At 36.0% G+C, this 20,220-nt stretch overlaps 1 protein-coding gene across 1 annotated transcript in view; it reads left to right on the top strand.

Moving 5' to 3' along the window:
- The first annotated feature begins 13,485 nt into the window (after positions 1 to 13,485).
- LOC136027669 (uncharacterized) overlaps positions 13,486 to 20,220 on the top strand; it is an 86,191-nt gene continuing 79,456 nt past the window's right edge. Inside the window, exon 1 of the mRNA XM_065705115.1 lies at positions 13,486 to 13,707. Coding sequence (XP_065561187.1) covers positions 13,631 to 13,707 — 77 coding nt within the window. The 5' untranslated portion in view covers positions 13,486 to 13,630. The remainder of the gene's footprint in view (positions 13,708 to 20,220) is intronic.

Below are 20,220 nucleotides of genomic sequence, written 5' to 3' on the forward strand. Positions count from 1 at the left end.
GATGGTTAAATAATTAAACAAAATGTAGTTGAACTTTAACGTAATAATTAAAAACACCAACTGAAAATTACACAGTAAATACACATGTCACAACGAAGACAAAGCTGAGTCCAAACTGAAGTACAAACAGAATGTGTAACCTGTAAGCCCAAGGCGACGCGGCGTCTGAAATCACTAAGTTATCTTGCAAACACTGACGCCGGCGGCCAGACATCAATGTCGTAGCTTCAGTTGAAAATCGAGAAGCGCCTTGTATTTATTATTTTAAATGCTACTTCCATATTTTCATTTATAGGCCCTACATAACAGTTTTGCATTGCCAATTTTTTCAAAAAAAAAATTATAATAAAACTACAATAGTATTTTGTATGATTTTTGTTTGTATTTATATTTTTGTACCTAGTGTGTATACTAATTTTAAAATTTTATTTATAATGATTGAAAAGTATCAGATCTTTGCGACCCCCTTTCAGTAGTCTCGCGACCCCCTGGGGGTCGCGACCCACAGTTTAAGAAGCCCTGATCTACATAATAATTGTCATCATTTACATCAACATCTAGTGGATTCTTCAAACCATTTACATATTCTACCTCAAGAAAGTTCTTGGAGAGAGTAATGTATGGAAAAAGGGGGGGGGGACTGTGATTGGAGAAGAGCATTGAAGTCAGCCAACATGCCCAAAATATAGTCCATGGACATCATCATTATTCTCATAAAGGGGTTTTTCAAGCCACAAAGAGCTAAATCGTTTCCATGGGTAGGATCATCAAACACACCCTCAGTAAAATATAATGTGAGAGCATCCCATTTCTCAAGAATCCTTTTGACGCAGCTATGTACAGATAACCATCTAGTTTGTCCAGGGGAAAATATCTTGTGATTGTCAATTTCTAAGAAGTCTTAGTAAGCTTTCAATGAATTCACTCGTTTTGCACTATGACGGAAGTGGCTGTGAATGGTTCCGGGATTTCGCTAAATGGCGCTTTTCGCAGTCACGCCTATATGTTCAATTAAAAAGAAATAAAATCGGCGAAAAATCACCAAAAGTCGGTAGAAAATCGGTATTTCGGTAGGCTTGAAATTTATTCGGTAGACAGGTCCGAAAATCGGTAGATCTACCGATAAATCGGTAGAAGTGGAAACACTGGCTGTGATAGCTAAGACTTTTTTTGCGGGTGAAAGATGACAGATTGCCAAAGGTCGTCCTTTTTAGCCATCCATTAAGGGTAAAAAACCAACAAAAAACAGGTCGTCCCTGAATGGGACGGGAAGACTTCATAAAAAATATTTAAAGGAAATTAGAACATCTTAAGAGGGTAGGTTTGAATTAAATAGGGTGCTAACAAGATTAGTCACGTAAAAAATGAGAAATCTGTCGTCAGTAGGCCTATCAGCGCAACGGCAACTAGCTTACTTGACCAGCCGAAATTTTCATAAGCCAACCAAGGGCTATTTTCTGCTATATGGATTTCAGCTTTGAATAATTCTTGAAAACAAACTACAAAAGTTGATTAATTATCATAGATGCATCAGCTTTAATCCTATAATACTGCTGATAAATTACATCAATTATTGCATTTTTTTATATTCTTTTGCCTTTTTTGTTAAAGCCACCAGATGTTCTTCTGTCAATTGCGCCAGCCCCTATTTTTCATATTAAACCATCGAAAATTCAGCTGCTATGGGTTTGCATTTGCTTTTAATCTGAGTTATGACTCCCTGAAAACTTATATAATCTATGCTGCCAGAATGCATTAGGACTCAGAAAATCATTTTAGCGCAGAAAACAGTCTTGGCTCGACTCCAAACACTCAAAAGCTTTCACTTTTAACCATTCCGGCACACAATTCAACGGGTTGAAGATTGAGGTAGACCATTCTATGACTGTCGTTTTTATTATGAGTCATTCCAATCAAGGTTAACTCAGTTATTTTGTCACTTGTTTATCAAATTAGTTACTATTTCTTTAAGGTAAAAATTCTTCACTTATCTGCTTCAATTTTAATTGTGTAATAGTCAGAGCACACCACTGCTACTAGTTCCAACAGTTCTTCTATCATTATCATATCATGAGAAAAACCCAATTGTCCAAAATTATTAGGAATACTGTTTTCTAGTAAAATAAGCCTACCTTTAACCAGTTTCAAATTCTATTCCTGTTATTAACACCCATTTCTTGCAACACCATGCCGTCTGAGACTAACATGACAGCAAACACTTCTCTTCTATCCCATTCTGTTAAAGGCTTCAATCTTTGCTCCCTCGCACGAAAGTCAATTTTTTCTAATGGTTCCTCATTACCTCTTCCCGTTTAGTTTGCGGAGACACTACTTTGCTTTTGGACTCAGAAGAATGGTCAAAAAGGTCACTTTTGTCAGTCTGTTTTCGTCTGAAACAGCTCTTCATCTTTAATCTAAACGCCAGCAATCTATTAATTCCCAAAGACAACCAAGCCTTCGAAGTGTGTTTCTTAGGTGCGTTTCTCTTCTTCTGTATTGCCCGATTTGTCGCCCGGCTTTATTGGGAGAGGAATACAAAGATTTCCACGCGCAATGACGGTAATGTTGTCGCTTGTTATGGCAGGTTTGTAAACTTTAAGGGAGTCTGAATGATTCTTAAGGAAGAGATAAGGACGAGATGATCTGTTTGGGCCAAGGAAGGTATCGAATTCAACGAACTGTTCAAGCCATTTCGAAAAAGAAAATGACAAATAGTATTTTTGGCGCGAAGCTACACGTTATGACGAACATTGAAGTTTCCATAAAGGATGAGGGCAGATTTAATGTATTTTCTTCCAATGTGATGAAGGGGGTTTCAAGGTGGCTCGGAATCTCTCGGGTTGGAGGGTTATATACAGTCTCAAGGATCACAGACTTATTTGGAAAGGTCACTCTAGCGTACAGAGCTTCTTCGTCTGATGAGTTTGAGAGATTCAAACCTGAGTTTGGTATATGGCTCTGTATGTATATAAACACACCTCTCCTCCATATTTCACACTGTCAGTGTGCATTCGGTCTCTCTTTAGGAGCATGTGCCCCATGTATGGCAATCTTGCTGTTCCGTATCTCGTGGTTGAGATTAGTCTTAGTAATGCACATAATAGATTGTTTGACGGAGTTTACCCAATATAGGAACTGGTCAAGTTTAATCCTGTGACCTCGCACATTGCATTGAGCTTCCGTAAACACGTTTGTTTTGATTGTCTGTGGGCGTGCCAAAGGTCGTCGATGGGATGCCATTTTGATCCGAGGCTAATTTTGATGAATTGTAAGCGGGCAAAGATACATTGTCGGGTGGTTCGAGGAACAAAGGCTGAGGACTCCAAGTTGTTTTTTTCTTAATTTGGCACCTGCTACCACCAAAAACTGCATAGCTACATATGGAGGACTTTTTCGTTAAAAAATGAATGTCAGATTTAAATTTTATTTTAAAGACACATAGTTAGTACAAGGAGCCTAGCACGCGGCATGTTTCTATATATGAACTCTTATTGTCGCTTGTCTTCTTACCAGAGACTATTTGAGCCATTCTTTGATGTCATGACGTCACCAGAGGCTCGATACAGCCAAAAATACGAATTTCTTAAAGTTGTGACCTATTTTGAACGTTTTTGTGTCCATAAATGTCAATTCGCTAGTTTTAAGACTAAAAAAAAACTATGTTTCCGGTCTTGAGGCCGGGCCCCGGCATGGCTACGCCACAGACTTGTATTTATTATTCTTATTATTTATTGGAAAACCCGTCAACCAAAGAAACTAAAAGACGGAGCAAGAAAGGAAAAAAAAGAAGAAATACGCACTAAGGGCAAAGACAAACACAACAAATACATCTTAACTATAGGGCCAGTACCGACGACCAAGGATGGTTTAACTTCGTCAACCGGGAATTATAAGCACGGATTTGCTTTTCCACAGCTATAACGAAGTTTGCAATGCTGAACTTTCTAACTAGATAAGATTTGCGTGTCCAAGGGGGAAAACATAAAAGATATTTTGCGAACTGGAAGAAAACTGAATGAATTTTCGACCTGTCAGATTTTGCGAGCATTTCCAAAACGGCGATGTGCACGGATAATGTGGTAGAGCGGTAGAGTTGAAAAGTTTCAAAAGAAGACGACGGCTTAATCGTTACAGAAGAAGCATATGATAACCCAATTATACGTTCAATGTGAGTAATTAATAGTTGTTGCGTGTGCATTGTTGACGAACTAATGGAAGATCGAGGTAGGTGATATGATACTGATTCTCATTGTCCCTTATCTTGTAATCGCAAACAATGTGAGCCTCTTTCTGAATTCGTGGCGTCGCCACAGGTTCGATACAACCATCATGGGAAAAATACAAATTCTTCCTTAAAGTTGTGACCTTTTTAGACCGTTTCATTGGTCAGAAATATCAATATACCAGTTAAGAAAAAAAACCATGTAGCCGATTTTGAAGCCCGGCCTCGGCACTCGGCACGTTGTTACTTTTTCCTTGGGAAAATAGAGGGCTACCCCTCGAACATATAGAATGTTGAAGGGTCCCAATGACTTGTAATAAACAGTTACATTGCCATTACAATTCCTTTATCTAACGTATATACTCAGTTTAGCGGAAAAATCAAATTACTGAATAACTTGTTATAGTACGGTGGATGAAAGTATGCCACTTGATCAGAGGTTTGCGGGTTCAGTCCTGCGCATTTCTTCTTATTAACTTTCCAAACCCTTCACACTGTCAGTCTGTACTCGGTCTCACCTAAGAAGCGTGTACACCTGTATGGCAAACTCGCTGCTCCGTACCTCGTGATTGAGATTAGTCTTAGTAATGCACATAATAGATAGTTTGATGGAGTTCACTCAAAATAGGAACTAGTCAAATCTATTTCTGAGACCTCAAACATTGCAGTGAGCTTTCGTAAACACCTTTGTTTTGATTGTCCGTGGACGTGGCAAAGGTCGTCGATGGGACGTCAGTTTGATCCGAGACTTATTTTGACGAGTCGCAACTAGATAAAAGACATATTTTCTGGTAGTTTGATGAACAAAGACTGAGTACTCCACGTTTCTTTGTTCTTATTTTTTTTTTTGCAATTTGGCATCCGCTGCCACCAAAGCCTGCATAACTACATATGGAGGCCTTTTTCATTTAAAATTGAATTTCCGACCAAATTTTTTTTTATGACATATATAGTTATGTAAGTTTTCAGGTAAGCCAGTCCAAATAGTCAGATTTCAATTTAAGTGTCCTTGATACTTTTAAGCATTGACTTGAAAAAAAAGCAAAAAGAGAAATTTTGGTTTATCTTTACTATCTTCCTGCTATACTTTCTTTTATTAAACTAGCCGTAGAAGGTTGACTAAAATTGTTAATATCAAGTGAATAAAACATTTATAGTTTTAAAATTTTATTTTCGACCCGGCATTAGAAGTCGGTGGCTAGACCAAGAGTTGGGCTCCACAACCTTCATTTGAAATGAGAAGAATTGTGTATACATACACACATATATATATATATATATATATATATATATATATATATATATATATATATATATATATATATATATATATATATATATATATATATATATATATATATATATATATATATATATATGTATATATATATATTTATTATGAAAACTCGGCTACTCTGAGCTCCTTACTTGGCAGTAATAATAATCATAATAAAAAAAATCTTCTTTAACCTGCTATGTTGCTGAGCTGGATGTCTAAGAAAACAACTATTCTTAAAATCCATTTCTTTTTCTTCAGGTCCCAAATAAACGATGTTTAGAACAATGAGAATCTTATAGGTTTAGTAGAAAGTATTTTTGTGCTGATTCCGAAACAATGTTTGTTCACTGAAAAACTTTTATTCAGGTAAGGTTTTTTTTTCAATTGAAAATATCTGAAACTGCTCTTTAATCTGTTATGCATATAGTGTGGATGTCTCAAATCTCTTTTCTTAAAAAAACAACAACAAAATATGATGTTCGTTTTTCTATCTCTTCTGCTTTAGGTCCCTTAGGTCCCGAATAAACAAACACTGAACAACAAGAATTCTCTAGATTTAGTGGAAAGTATTCTTGTACTTTTCAGATATTTTTTTTCTACTGGAAATGTTTTGGAAAGTGGATTTCCTTTGACAGACATTTCTTATGTAGATTTATAAATTCATTTTGAGTTGTATTCCTAAATTCACTAGAAAATACATGTTTAGAATCAGTGTCAAAAGAAAATTTTTCCACAATTTAAAAAACAGTAAAAATCAAATATTTAACTTACTAAAATTCAGGAACTGTAAGCTACTACAAGCAAGCCCTCTCTAACACAAACAACATTCATAGGTCAGCTTTCGTTATGAGCAAAAAAAGGAGACAAATTTTCGAGAGTTCGACATTGAACAAGGGCATTTTGAAGCCTAATTGAAATTTATTGCAACGCACTTTCATTCTAGTTTCATTCTTAGTTGATAAATCCTCAAATTTTGAGAAAAATGTAATTGAAAAAATAAGTATTTTTTGGAGCTAAAAGTATGGTAGACAGAGGAAACAAATTGAACACAAGTTTAAAACCACTAATCTGGGAGACTTGTTTGTTTCGGTTCTGTTTGGTGAAATTTACTAGGTCAAAAGGTCAAACAAAAAGAAGGTAAGGCAAAGAGTATGGCACTTGAACTTTAGAGTCCCTACTGTTGGTGCTGATCCTCAGAAACCAACTTCAAACAAAAACCGGAGACGACGTTTTTGCCGTCTTTTTGCTGTTAAGGTAGTTGTACTAAACTTGCAGAACTGGACTTAAGTCCCTTTTCTACAGTGTAGCGACAATTTATCACCAAGGTTTTCTCGGGAATAGTCAATGTATACCCTAGGGCTCAAATACGTAGTTTCTACATTTTTGCGCTAATTTGATCATTTATATTGAACTTTTTTTCAAAATGATTGCAAACCAGCTTCAGAAATTTTGATCATGTGGCAAAGAATACTTGAACTGCGGCACTTGAACTTTAAAGTCCCTACTTTAAAGTTCGATAACTGATTAGGTTTTTACTGATTGCATTTCCCCCTTCTCAGGTTTTTCAGTAAGTGAGAGAGGGGTTGCAGCTTCTTTTTTTGGACATGCTGTCTGTTGACTGAAGGCCCGAGCTCCTTACGATCTGATCCAAGCGAAGAGAGTGCCATCAAAAGCTTGCGAAGCAGCCCAGCAGCCTAGTAGAGACAAGCCCATAGAATCAAAATTGAAGACATGTTTAAAAAAATGTTTGGTGAGAATAAATTGTCTTTTAAAGCTGATTCGGGAATGGTAAGTATAATTCGGTTTATTTAAATACTAAAAAATATACTGTGAAAAGAAAATTACCAGGATTTCGGAAAAAGAGCTTTAAATTTCTGGAAAATGATGGTAGTGGATCGAAATGAGAAAAACACTATTAAAATCACTGTGATTGAAACCCGTAAAGGAATATTTTTAGCCCCGTCCCCTTTTGAAACCCCAAGAAAATCATATTTTTGTCTATGGATCATTCATGTCTCTTTTGTTTTATTAATTAAAAAAACCTTCAGAAGAAAAAGTTTCGAAAAAAAAGTACATGCCTTGATAGACCTAAGATCAGCAGAAAATAATTTCTATAATAATTCAAACTTAAAATAATAAGATGTCACTATTTAAGAATAAAGGAAAGCAAAAGCGAACAGAAATTAAATAAACAATCATAGCAAACAAACATACAATGGGTACAAATGTAAATGAATAAATAAATCTTAAAACAAGTAAAACTTAAATTGAATATGAAAATCAAGCTTAAAAGGAGTGTCTTGGCAGCACTAAAATAAAATGTGACTTTTGACAAAATGCCCTCAATTATCCAGATTTGTGATAATCCGCACTGCCAGCCCTTATCAAATAACTAAATTCTCAAGTCAAATCTATGAATGCATGGACAATTTGGACATGTCTGAACCAGTGCTATCAGATGACTGGGGCCATAAAAGTGAAAATGTGTTTAAACCACTATTTTTCTCGTAAAAATGCGGCGTAAGAACCAATTTTCCCAAAAAATGAGCCGATTTGAGAAATTCACTGCGCAACCACTTCAAAGACAGCGCCAAAATGGCCTATCTAGCAATTCCGTTCTGAACTGCTATTACTCACTTATACCCCCCCCCCCACGCCATGTGCTCTAGCTCTACGCATTTTCTGCTACTGTATTAGTTTAGTAACCAATTAAATAAAAAAAATAGTTTTTTTTAACTGAAAGTAAGGAGCGAAATTAAAACTTAAAACGAACAGAAATTACTTCGTATATCAAATGGATTATCCCCTCCATAATCCATCGCTCTTTACGCTAAAGTTTTTAATTGTTTTAAAAAGTAGAATTGTGGCAAAGAGTCAAACTTTAGCGTAAAGAGCGAGGGATTGCAGAGGGGACAACCCATTTCATATACGGGTTAACTTCTGTTCGTTTTAAGTTTCCATGTCGCTCCTTACTTTCGGTTAAAATAAACTAGTTTTTTTTTATTTAATTTCTGAACGTTTTTGAATTAATGCATTTGAATTAATGAATTAATGCATGTACTTAAGAAGGCAACTAGAACTTTTAATTTTTAACGAACGTTTTTATTAGTAAAAAAATACGGAACTTAAGAATTAACTTACGTAACAAACTTTTATATTCCATATTTTATTATGTATATGAGGGGGTTTGTCCCCTCGTTAGTACCTCGCTCTTTACACTAAATCTTAAGTTTTGTCCCAATTCTTTAAGAATGACCCCTGAATCAGAAAGGCCGTAGAATAAATAGTTGAAATTAAATAATTTATAAAAATAAAAATACTTTAGCATAAAGAGCGAAGTATTTATCTCCTCCTAAATACCTCGCTCTTTATGCTAAAGTATTTTTAGAACCCCTCATATGCGTAATAATCTCTTTTCGTTTTAAGTTTCAATGGTGCTCCTTCCTTTCAATTGAAAAAACTTGTTCGCGTTTATATTTTCATTGTTTTTATGGCACTTGGTATTAACCAAGTGACATATAGCAGTCGCCAATTCTGTCGGTCTGTCTGTCTGTCGGTCTGTCGGTCTGTCCCGGTTTTGCTACTTTAGGCACTTCCAGGTAAGCTAGGACGATGAAATTTGGCAAGCGTATCAGGGACCTCACCAGATTAAATTAGAAATAGTCGTTTTCCCGATTTGACCATCTGGGGGGGAGTGGGGGCCCGGTTAATTCGCAAAAAATAGAAAAAATGAAGTATTTTTAACTTATCAGCGGGTATTTGGATCTTAATGAAATTTCATGTTTGGAATGATATTGTGTCTTAGAGCTCTTATTTTAAATCCCGACCGGATCTGATGACATTGGGGGGAGTCGGAGGGGGAAAACCTAAAGTCCCGGTTTTGCTACTTTAGGCACTTCCAGGTAAGCTAGGACGATGAAATTTGGCAAGCGTATCAGGGACCGGACCAGATTAAATTAGAAATAGTCGTTTTCCCGATTTGACCATCTGGGGGGGGGGGAGTAGGGGCCGGTTAATTCGGAAAAATAGAAAAAATGAAGTATTTTTAACTTATGAGCGGGTGATTGGATCTTAATGAAATTTGATGTTTGGAATGATATTGTGTCTCAGAGCTCTTATTTTAAATCCCGACTGGGTCTGATGACATTGGGGGGAGTTGGAGGGGGGAAACCTAAAATCTTGGAAAACACTTAGAGTAGAGGGATCGGGATGAAACTTGATGGGAAAAATAAGCGCAAGTCCTAGATACATGATTGACATAATCGGAACTTATTTGTTCTCTTTGGGGTAGTTGGGGGGGGGGGAGTAAGTCTTAAAAATTAGAAAAATGAGGTATTTTCAACTTGCGAACGGGTGATCGGATCTCAATGAAATTTGATGTTTAGAAGGATATCGTGTCTTAGAGCTCTTATTTTAAATCCCGACCAGATCTTGTGATGGGGGCGGGGAGTTGGGAGGGGGAACCTAAAACTTGGAAAACACTTAGAGTGGAGGGATCGGGATGAAACATGGTGGGAAAAATAAACACAAGTCCTAGATAGATGATTGACATAAACGGAACGGATCCGCTCTCTTTTGGGTAGTTGGGGGGGGGGGGGTTAATTCTGAAAAATTAGAAAAAATGAGGTATTTTTAACTTACGAACGGGTGATTGGATCTCCATGAAATTTGATTTTTAGAAGGATATCGTGGCTCAAAGCTCTTATTTTAAATCCTGACCGGATCTGGTGACATTGGGGGAAGTTTGGGGTGGGGAGACCTAAAATGATGGGAAACGCTTAGATTGGAGGGATTGGGATGAAACTTGGTTGGAAAAATAAGCAAAAGTCTTGCATACGTAATTTACATAATTGGAACGGATCCGCTCAATTGCGGGGGGGGGGGGGGGTAATTCTGAAAAATAAGAAAAATAACGTATTTTTAACTTACGAAGGAGTGATCGGATCTTCATGAAACTTCATATTTAGAAGGACCTCGTAACTCTGATATCTTATTTTAAATCTCAACCGGATCAAACGTAATTGGGGGGGGGGGCAGTTGGGGGGACCGGAAATCTTAGAAAATACTTAAAGCGGTGAGATCAGGATGAAACTGGATGGGAAGAATAGAAACCTGTCTAAGATACGTGACTGACATAACTGGACCGGATCTGCTCTCTTTGGTGGAATTGGGAGGGGGGAGGTAATTTTGAAAATTGAGGTATTTGTAACTTACGAAAGGGTGACCAGATCTTAATGAAATTTGATATTTAGAAGGATCTTGTGCTATAAAGTTTAACTTTAGGTTCTGACCTTCTCACAAGTGCCAAATGAGCTCTTGGCTCTTGGCTCTTCCGACCTCGTACCATATGAGCTCTCGGCTCTTCCGACCTCGTCCAAATGAGCTCTTGGCTCTTCCGACCTCGTACCATATGAGCTCTCGGCTCTTCCGACCTCGTCACAAGTGCCATATGAGCTCTTAGCTCTTGTTTTTTAATAGTAATGCTAGAAAATCCTGTGCCCTTTTCATTGAATTTCTCTTCCCCCATAAAATATTCCTCCAAGGAAAGATCCTCCCACATAGCCCCCTCCCCTCAACCCCACCCCAAACCAAAAAAATCCCCGAACAAAAGTTTGTAACTTGCAGCCCCTCCCCCAGGGACTGTGGGGGAGTAAGTCATCCCCAAAGACATTGTTATTATGGTTTTCGACTTTGTGGAACAAAATGGCTCTCTCAAAATTTTGATCCGTCGACTTTGGGAAAAAATGAGCGTGGGAGGGGGCCTAGGTGCCCTCCATTTTTTTTGTCACTTAAAAAGGGCACTAGAACTTTTAATTTCCGTCATAATGAGCCCTTTTGCGACATTCTAGGACCAGTTGGTCGATACGAAGCCCCCCTGGGAAAAAAATAAAACAAAAAAACAAATTACACGCACCCGTGATCTGTCTTCTGGCAAAAAATACGAAATTCCACATTTTTGTAGATAGGAGCTTGAAATTTTCGCTCTAGGGATCTCTGATACGCTGAATGCAATGGTGTGATTTTCGTTAAGATTATACGACTTTTAGGGGTGTTTCCTCGTATTTTCCAAAATAAGGCAAATTTTCTGTGGCTCTTAATTTTTGATGACAAAGACTAAATTTGATGAAACTTATATATTTAAAATCAGCATGAAAATCCGATTCTTTTTTGAAGTTGTAAATCATAAGCTCACTGAGTCGTGTCACGTTTGTGCTTAAAAATGTTGAAACATAAGAAAAATAAATATTGTTAATTCATTAAAGAAATAAGAAACCTCTGTAAGTTAGCTGATAAGTATGGTGTAAGGTAAAGAATACAGCATTGGACTTTTATAGTCTCTACCTTAATACTACTACTAATAAATCACTGCAGCACCAAGCCGCCTGAGGCCAACACAGCTACGCACGCTCCTCCTGTAACCTAATCTATTCAAGGCCTCCCTCTTTACAACCTCCCAGGAAGTTCCCATTTCCTTTAAATCTTTATTTATGACATTCTCCCAACCCAGACAAGGACGACCTGTTTTCTGTGTAGCCCCAGACGGCTGACCAAAAAGGACAATCTTCGGCAATCTGTAATAGACCTCCATTTTATGGCCTTTCAGCCAGAATGTGCAACGGGGAGCTGGGCCATCCTGAGCTTTCACACACCCTTCCTTTTAATCATACCCAGATTTCCCCAGGTCCATTTAGAGTTGGGTCGACTCTGGTTGAGCTTACAGAGAATGTGGGTAAGATACCAATACCAATCTTTATACCAATAAAATAATTACCAATAAAAGATAAAAAAAAGACCAATAAAAATTATTTTACAATGGAAACTGAACACCCAATGAACAAAAAGTATAGGTGGCATGTGACTGCCCTAAGTCTTCAATAGTACATTTTTTTTTTCAAGAGGTAGTAAAGAAAGGTTACTATTTAGCAAAGACTTTAGTCGATTAATTTAAATACATTATAAAATGCATAAATAAACAATGCATACGCATTAAACGAGGAATAGTTTTAAAGTTAAGTAATAAAAAAAGTTTTTTCCGAATTATTGGGGGAGGAGGCAACTTTTTTTTTTATTTTTATCTTTCTACAAATTAGAGATGGGAAGAGTCACTACTGTTCTTGCCCAAGTTGTCAATATATAATTAGTAATTAGTAATATATAATATATAATTATAATTAGTAATATATAATTAGTAATAATATAGTAACACTAAATGTAAAGATATACTAAAGAAAACTGACCTGTTTCTATGGATGCTTGAGTTATGTAGGCTTACCTTAGTTTTAGCAATATTTTTGGAAAAAAAAAAATTTCAGCTTAGGGGGGAGGGGCAAAATGGTGTCTGGAGGGGTAAACTGAGGTTTGGAAAGGGCAGTTGGCCCCTCCCACAGCCCAATAGCCAATCATGCCCCATGATGTAAGCTTCCTATTTAGGGTTTTCAGCAAATTGCTACTCCAGTGGTGTACTTTTGTTTTTCTATGTCACCAGTTCAAGGGGTTTCAGGCTCTTTTTCTTCCTGCAAATTTATTTTCTAATTAGCATTTTACTACTAGGACGAATGAAAAAGTTAGTCACTATTTCTGAATCAACAAATAGAAATTTTTTCTTACTGGACAGTTTTTAGAAATATTTTGAAGCTTTTGGTGACTATGGCCGTTTTTAGCCCCTTTAAGGGTTCAAAATGGAATCTGCCCCAGAAACAATTATTGTATTTCGAAAGAGTATAAAAAAGGCATCAAGTGACGTATGCACTGTCTTCCTAGCAAAATTATAGTGATACGTATAACCGAAGAGACAGTCAGATGATTTATATGCAGTTTTAACTTTTTTCGCATCTATATTTTCCATACCCGCACGTGGTGTAGGCAAAAAGCCAGGGTGGCTAGATTTTAGGCGCCATTTTTTGTTTCTTATCTGATCATCCAGAGATTGAACGAATATCATTGTTTTTGTTTATAAAAGCTGTATTTATGTTGACGATCTAGTGCATATCCGACGCCTCTTCTTTGCGAGCATCTGGTTTTGGAAATTATCTCTTATGAGCCATGTCAAGATTCCAGCACCTCAATTGCTTCTTGGCAAAAATATTCCAGATGAAAATTTCCATTGCACTAGTTAAGGCCTTGCCAACATGACAACAAATGCAGTGACTTTGTTTTTACTTTTTGGGTTTTCCTTTGCGCAAAGAGAGGTACCGTCAGCGGTCACGTAAGTGGTTTCATTTCATTTTTTTTAAACTTTCATTTTTTTTTGCAATTGAGGCTATCATTTCATGAGAGAGGTAATTGATCTTACAATTTGGAAGTTTTAACAGGCCTTTTTCAATATTTCATGCCTGATAGAATATCATTTATAGCTAGTGTATACCTATAAGTCAATTACCTGTTTTCATATTTTTGTTATATTTGTGCAATAATTGGTAAAGTTTGTATTTGTGTTTGGAGATAGATCTAAGGATTCCAAGATCTTGGGGCGCAAAATTTCAAATAATTAGTATAACGGCTATAATCATTTTATAATTTTGTAAATTATATTTTTATTAAAATAAAGTAGAAAGCGTAGTTAATAAACGACATAATTAATAAACTATTAATTAATTAATGAAACAAAATAAAAAAAAACAATTAAAGAATAATAATTAAGTTAAAATAATTTACGATAATAAAATACTTGAGTAATTTAAATAACAAACTAAAAAATACTTAAAAATGAACTAGTAATAAACTAATAGATTGAAATTTTATGGCCACTAATCAAAATTTTGCCCTGGGCACAAGAGAGGCCAGAGCCGCGAATTAATGGCTCCCAATGGTGCTGTTAAGTCAAGGGCTCTCAAATTGGGCATTCTATTAATTAATTTTTTTTCCTGTGAAATTCACTCAATGGCAACTGACAGAGGAAACTCAATATTTGACAAAGTTTACTTTCAATAACAAACAACTTTGGTTATCCGTCATCGATTTCAACGACATTTGAGTAAATATTTATCTATTCTCATAATTTAGCTAAAAAAAGTGAATACATCATTTGTTGCCTTTTTTATGCTCCCGCCAAAATGAATAATCGCTTCTGGACTCCATTTTGAGCCCTTAACAGGACAAAAAACGGCCCATAGTAACCAAAAGTTTAAAAATACATTCCCTAAAATACTGTCTACTGAGAAAAAATAACAATTTGTAGCTAACTTAGGAATGGTAGTTATCATTTTCATTAGTCTTAAGATCACATGTTATTTAAAAACAAATTTTCATAACTTTTTAAACAGAGCCTGAAACCTCTCGAAATATACGTTGCAGCAAATGCACAAAGTACACCATTGGAATTTCACCATTCTTGTAAACCATAACCAGTCAACTTACAGCCCCAACCGTGAGCCAGAAGGAGAATCCTACTTTTGCTTGGGAAGCACTAATGCGTTCTCTTTTCCCAGTTCTTTTCTTTTTTTTTGCTGCTAACAGGGTACTAAAACCTCATACAGAGTCGTGTAAGGTCTCGTTTAAAACCTAGCTTTTGTATATAATTATTTTTTAACTATTTTTTTTTTATTTTACAATATAGTTTAAAATCTGTAGACAAGGTAATAGGTTAAGGGCTTTATAAGGTCTTAAAGTGGAACTTGCCGAGGAGCGATTATTGAATTTGGAGAGGTAATAAAAAAATGCATGAAGTGATAAATTTAATTGCTTCCTATCTAAATTGTATAAAAACGTATATATTTACCAACATTTGGCGTACTTAAAGACTCAAAAAAGCCTTTTAGATGTAGAGGCTTCGTCCACGAGTTAGCCAGTATTTTGACTAAATGCAGGTAAGTATGCAGGGGTTCAGGGTCTGACCCCCTCCAAAATTCTTAAATTTCCCAGAATTTTTGGACAATCCTTCTTCAAGTTATCAAATTAAATTGATTGTTTTATTAGTACTCGTGTCTTATAACCACTGCGCTCAAGGGCTGCTGAGAAGTGAAGTTTGGTTAATGCTAGTAAAGTAAAACCAATATCAACAACTTTATCAACAAAATTATGAAAACTACAATTTAGAAATATGCGCCCAGAACGCAGAAATGTCACTAAGAATCGCGTTGAAATGAGCTCTGCCTTCTGCCGTTACTGCCGCCCGCCACATGTACTCTGCTAGGTCATTTTAACATCCATGTCAGACACTATTTCCTATCAATATAGATCGCAAACTGAATGAATTTCACCCCATGGTCTGAAAAACCGGTTCTTATTTCATTAGCATTAACCAAACTTCACTTCTCGAGAGAACTTGAGTGTGGTGTCTATAAGACACAAGTACCCTTAATAAGTTTTATACATTTAGGCATCAATGTAAAAAGCCATATAATATCATTATTGAAGCCACATAATAATTGTCACAGGAATTGCTTTTATTAGAATTTTGGTCATTATCGGCCCACGTTGCTCCTTACTGATAGTTCATTATCACAAACTGTTTTATCGGTCGTATTATCGCTCCATATCTCGCGAGATACGAGATATCGCTCCGTATCTCGCAGAATGTTTAAGCCCCGCAAGCTCTAATGGTAAGCCCCGCAATGGTTAAGCCCCGCAAGCTCTAACGGTAATATCTTTTGCACTCCCTTAGTTGCGTGTCCTATCATATGGAATACCCTTCCTAATTCGGCTCAAGAATGCCACTTGTTTGTTACCTTCAAAAAACTTGTACAGAAAATTCTTCATTTCCGAATGATTTTTTACTTTCACCGGTATAGTTTTTTCTGAGTGATCAGAATAAATGATCATAAATTGCTGATCTCTCCCTCTCTCTCTCTCTCTCTCTTTCTGTCTCTCTCTCTCTCTCTCTCCCTCTCTCTCTCTCTCTCTCCCTTACTCTCTCTTTTCCATATTTCATATTTTTTTTATTTGCTTGTGAGTTAGTGTTTCAATAGTAAGTATATTTTCCCCTTCTTACAGACCATTTTGCTTATGCGGTGATATGTATCTTTGCATTGTAGGTTTTTTTTTTAGTAATTTTTATATTTTTCTTTTTTCCTTCTCTTTTTTATTTTGAAATATATATCTTTTGTTAAAGAGTTATAAATTATTCTTTTATATTCTTTTATAAGTCAATCTACGTTTCAAACAGTTCGTGGTAACGAACTGTAGTAAGGAGCGATCCGGCTCAATAGTAACCAAAACTCTAAGAAATTGTATTTTGATATCAATAGCTACATCAAAAGAATCGCATTTTAATGCTGATTTTAAATATATAAGTTTCATCAAGTTTAGTCTTAGCCATCAAAAGTTACGAGCCTGAGAAAATTTGCCTTATTTAGGAAAATAGGGGGAAACACCCCCTAAAAGAGGGTGTTAAGTAGAACATTAAGTAGGATCTTAACGAAAATAACACCATCAGATTCAGCGTATCAGAGAACCCTACTGTAGAAGTTTCAAGCTCCTATCTACAAAAATGTGGAATTTTGCATTTTTTGCTAGAAGACAAATCACGGGTGCGTGTTTATTTGTTTGTTTGTTTTTTTTTGTTTTTTTTTTCTTTTTCCCAGGGGTCATCGTATCAACCAAGTGGTCCTAGAATGTCGCAAGAGGGCTCATTCTAACGGAAATGAAAAGTTCTAGTGCCCTTTTTAAGTGACCAAAAAAATTGGAGGGCATCTAGGCCCCCTCCCACGCTCATGTTTTTCCCAAAGTCAACGGATCAAAATTTTGAGATAGCCATTTTGTTTATCATAGTCGAAAATCATAATAACTATGTTTTTGGGGATGACTTACCCCCCACAGTCCCTGGGGGAGGGGTTGTAAGTTACAAACTTCAACCAGTGTTTACATATAATAATGGTTATTGGGAAGTGTACAGACGTTTTCAGGGGGATTTTTTTGGTTTTAGGGGTAGGGTTGAGGGAGGGGGCTATGTGGGAGGATCTTTCCTTAGAGAAATATGCCATGGGGGAATAAAATTCAATGAAAAGGGCGCAGGACGAATCTGGTCACGTTAGAAAAAAACGTCAAATTAAGAGCTTAATATACAATGCTGGATGTTCGGAGCCTCTCTATTATGGAGTATAATTTGAAAATAACACAACTATACGAGCGATAAAACATATATACCACAACCATAACTCAACTAACGAAAGAACTGCTAAGAGATAACACAACTATAAAGCGAAAACAGGTGAAAACTAACGGGAAAATAAACGAACTAAGAGGTGGAAGGGGCCCAGAGAAAAAATATAATCCTTTTTCAATTTTGAGCCTAACTTCCGCAAAGGAGTAATAATGTCAGAAAGTAGTAAGTAATAATGTATTTTCTTTTCAAACAGTTCGTGGTAAGGAACTGTAGTAAGGGGCGACCCGGCTCAATAGTAAACGAAACTCTAAAAAACGGAATTTTGATGCTAAAAGATACATCAAAAGAATCGAATTTTTACGCTGATTCTAAATATATAAGTTTCAATTAATTTAGTCTTTGTCATCAAAAGTTATTTGCCCTGAGAAAATTTGCCCTATTTTGGAAAAAAGGGGGAAACATCCCCTAAAAGTCATAGAATCTTAACGAAAATCACACTATCGCATTCGGTATATCAGAGAACTCTATAGCAAAAATTTCAAACTCCTATCTAAAAAATGTGGAATTTTGTATTTTTTGCCAGAAGGACAAATCACGGGTGTGTGTTTATTTGTTCGTTTGTTGTTTTTTTGTTTTTTTTCCCAGGGGTCATCTTATCGACCAAGTGGTCCTAGAATGTCGCGAGAGGGCTCATTCTAACGGAAATGAAAAGTTCTAGTGCCCTTTTTAAGTGACCAAAAAAATTGAAGGGCAAATAGGCCCCTTCCCATGCTCATTTTTTTCCAAAAGTCAACAGATTAAAATTTTAAGATAGCCATTTTGTTCAGCATAGTCGAAGACAAATTCAATCTGGGGGAAGAAAAATTCAATGAAAAGGGCCTAGGATTTTCTAGCATTACTATAAAAAAAACAATGAAAAAATAAACATGAACACGTTTTTTCACATGAAAGTAAGGAATAGCATTGAAATTTAAAACAAACAGAGATTATTACGCATATGAGGGGTTCTAAAAATACTTTAGCATAAAGAGCGAGGTATTTAGGAGGAGATAAATACCTCGCTCCTTATGCTAAAATATTTTTAGTGATTTCAACTATTTATTCTACGGCCTATTTGATTCAGGGGTCATTCTTAAAGAATTGGGACCTTACTTACGATTTAGTGTAAAGAGCGAGGTATTAACGAGGGTACAAACCCCCTCGTACACATAATAAAAATATAAGAATATAAAAGTTTGTTACGTAAGTTAATTCTTAAGTTACGTATATTTTTTATTAATAAAAACGTTCGTTGAATATTCAAAGTTCTAGTAGCCTTTTTAAGTAACCGAAAAATTGGAGGGCATCTAGGCCTCCTTCCCCACCCCTTATTTCTCAAAATCGTCTGATCAAAACTAAGAGAAAGCCATTTACCCCAAAAAAATTAATATACTAATTTCATTTCAATAATTTATATGCGGAGAGCCAAAATCAAACATGCATTAATTCAAAAATGTTCAGAAATTAAATAAAAAAAACTAGTTTTTTTAACTGAAAGTAAGGAGCGACATTAAAACTTAAAACGAACAGAAATTACTCCGTATATGAAATGGGTTGTCCCCTCCGCAATCCCTCGCTCTTTACGCTAAAGCTTTTAGTTGTTTTAAAAAGTAGAATTGTGGCAAAGAGTCAAACTTTAGCGTAAAGAGCGAGGGATTGCGGAGGGGACAACCCATTTCATATACGGAGTAATTTCTGTTTGTTTTAAGTTTTAACGACGCTTCTTACTTTCAGTTAAAAAAACTAGTTTTTTTTTATTTAATTCAGTAAAGCGCTAGTTTTAGAATTGGAGATTGAAAAATATCACGAGTCAGTTGGTTTGAGCTACTTTTTTTTAGACATATCTATCGCAATCAGTGAAGCAATAATTTTTGTTCGTTTAAACATCCCTGTTTACTTTCGTAGGAAAGGTTTTTTTTTAGTTGATAAAAAGTAAAGAGGCCCTTTGCAAAAAAAATTACAAGGAAGCTCAGTACTTTGGCTTGTAAATGAATCTCTATATGTACAATAATACTTATAGCATGAAACATTATAATGGGGCTTATATATAAAGAACGGGCTCGTAAAAACTGAGCAAAATCTCCAAAACCGTTTAAGAGTTAACCAAAAAGATGCAATTAGAAAGGCAAATAAAGGCCAACAAACTATTAAAAACAGAAATAGAAAGGCAAATTAAAGGAATCATCCCAGACAATAGTTTCTCAAATGTCAGGAAAAATAGACCTGTCGATCACGCCGCCCTCTTTTTAAGTTATAATTTTCTAATTAATTCCCGTTTCCTTATCAAAATTTTCAAAACTGATGACGAATTTTAAGTGAATTGCCCCACCATGGATAAACGGCCAGCGTATGTGTTTGCTTTGGGTGACGCAACCTCTGGGATATTTATCGTTTTTGCCATCGTCCCATTCAATCATGATATCCAAAAAAAAAGAAAAATAATTTCTTCTGCTGAGTAAGCTTCCTTTTAAGAGGTAAAAGCTTTCTAACGCATCGGGGAGGAAGATACTTCACAGATTTAGAACAAATCCTGCAGCTGTTTATCATTGAGTTTTAAATTATATTTTCTGGAATTAAGTTGGCGTGCATACCCCTTTTGTGTCCCTGTCCGAAACCGACCCACTACTAGTCAAAAAC

This window comes from Artemia franciscana, chromosome 5, assembly GCF_032884065.1.
Source record: "Artemia franciscana chromosome 5, ASM3288406v1, whole genome shotgun sequence".
Lineage (NCBI taxonomy): Eukaryota > Metazoa > Arthropoda > Branchiopoda > Anostraca > Artemiidae > Artemia > Artemia franciscana.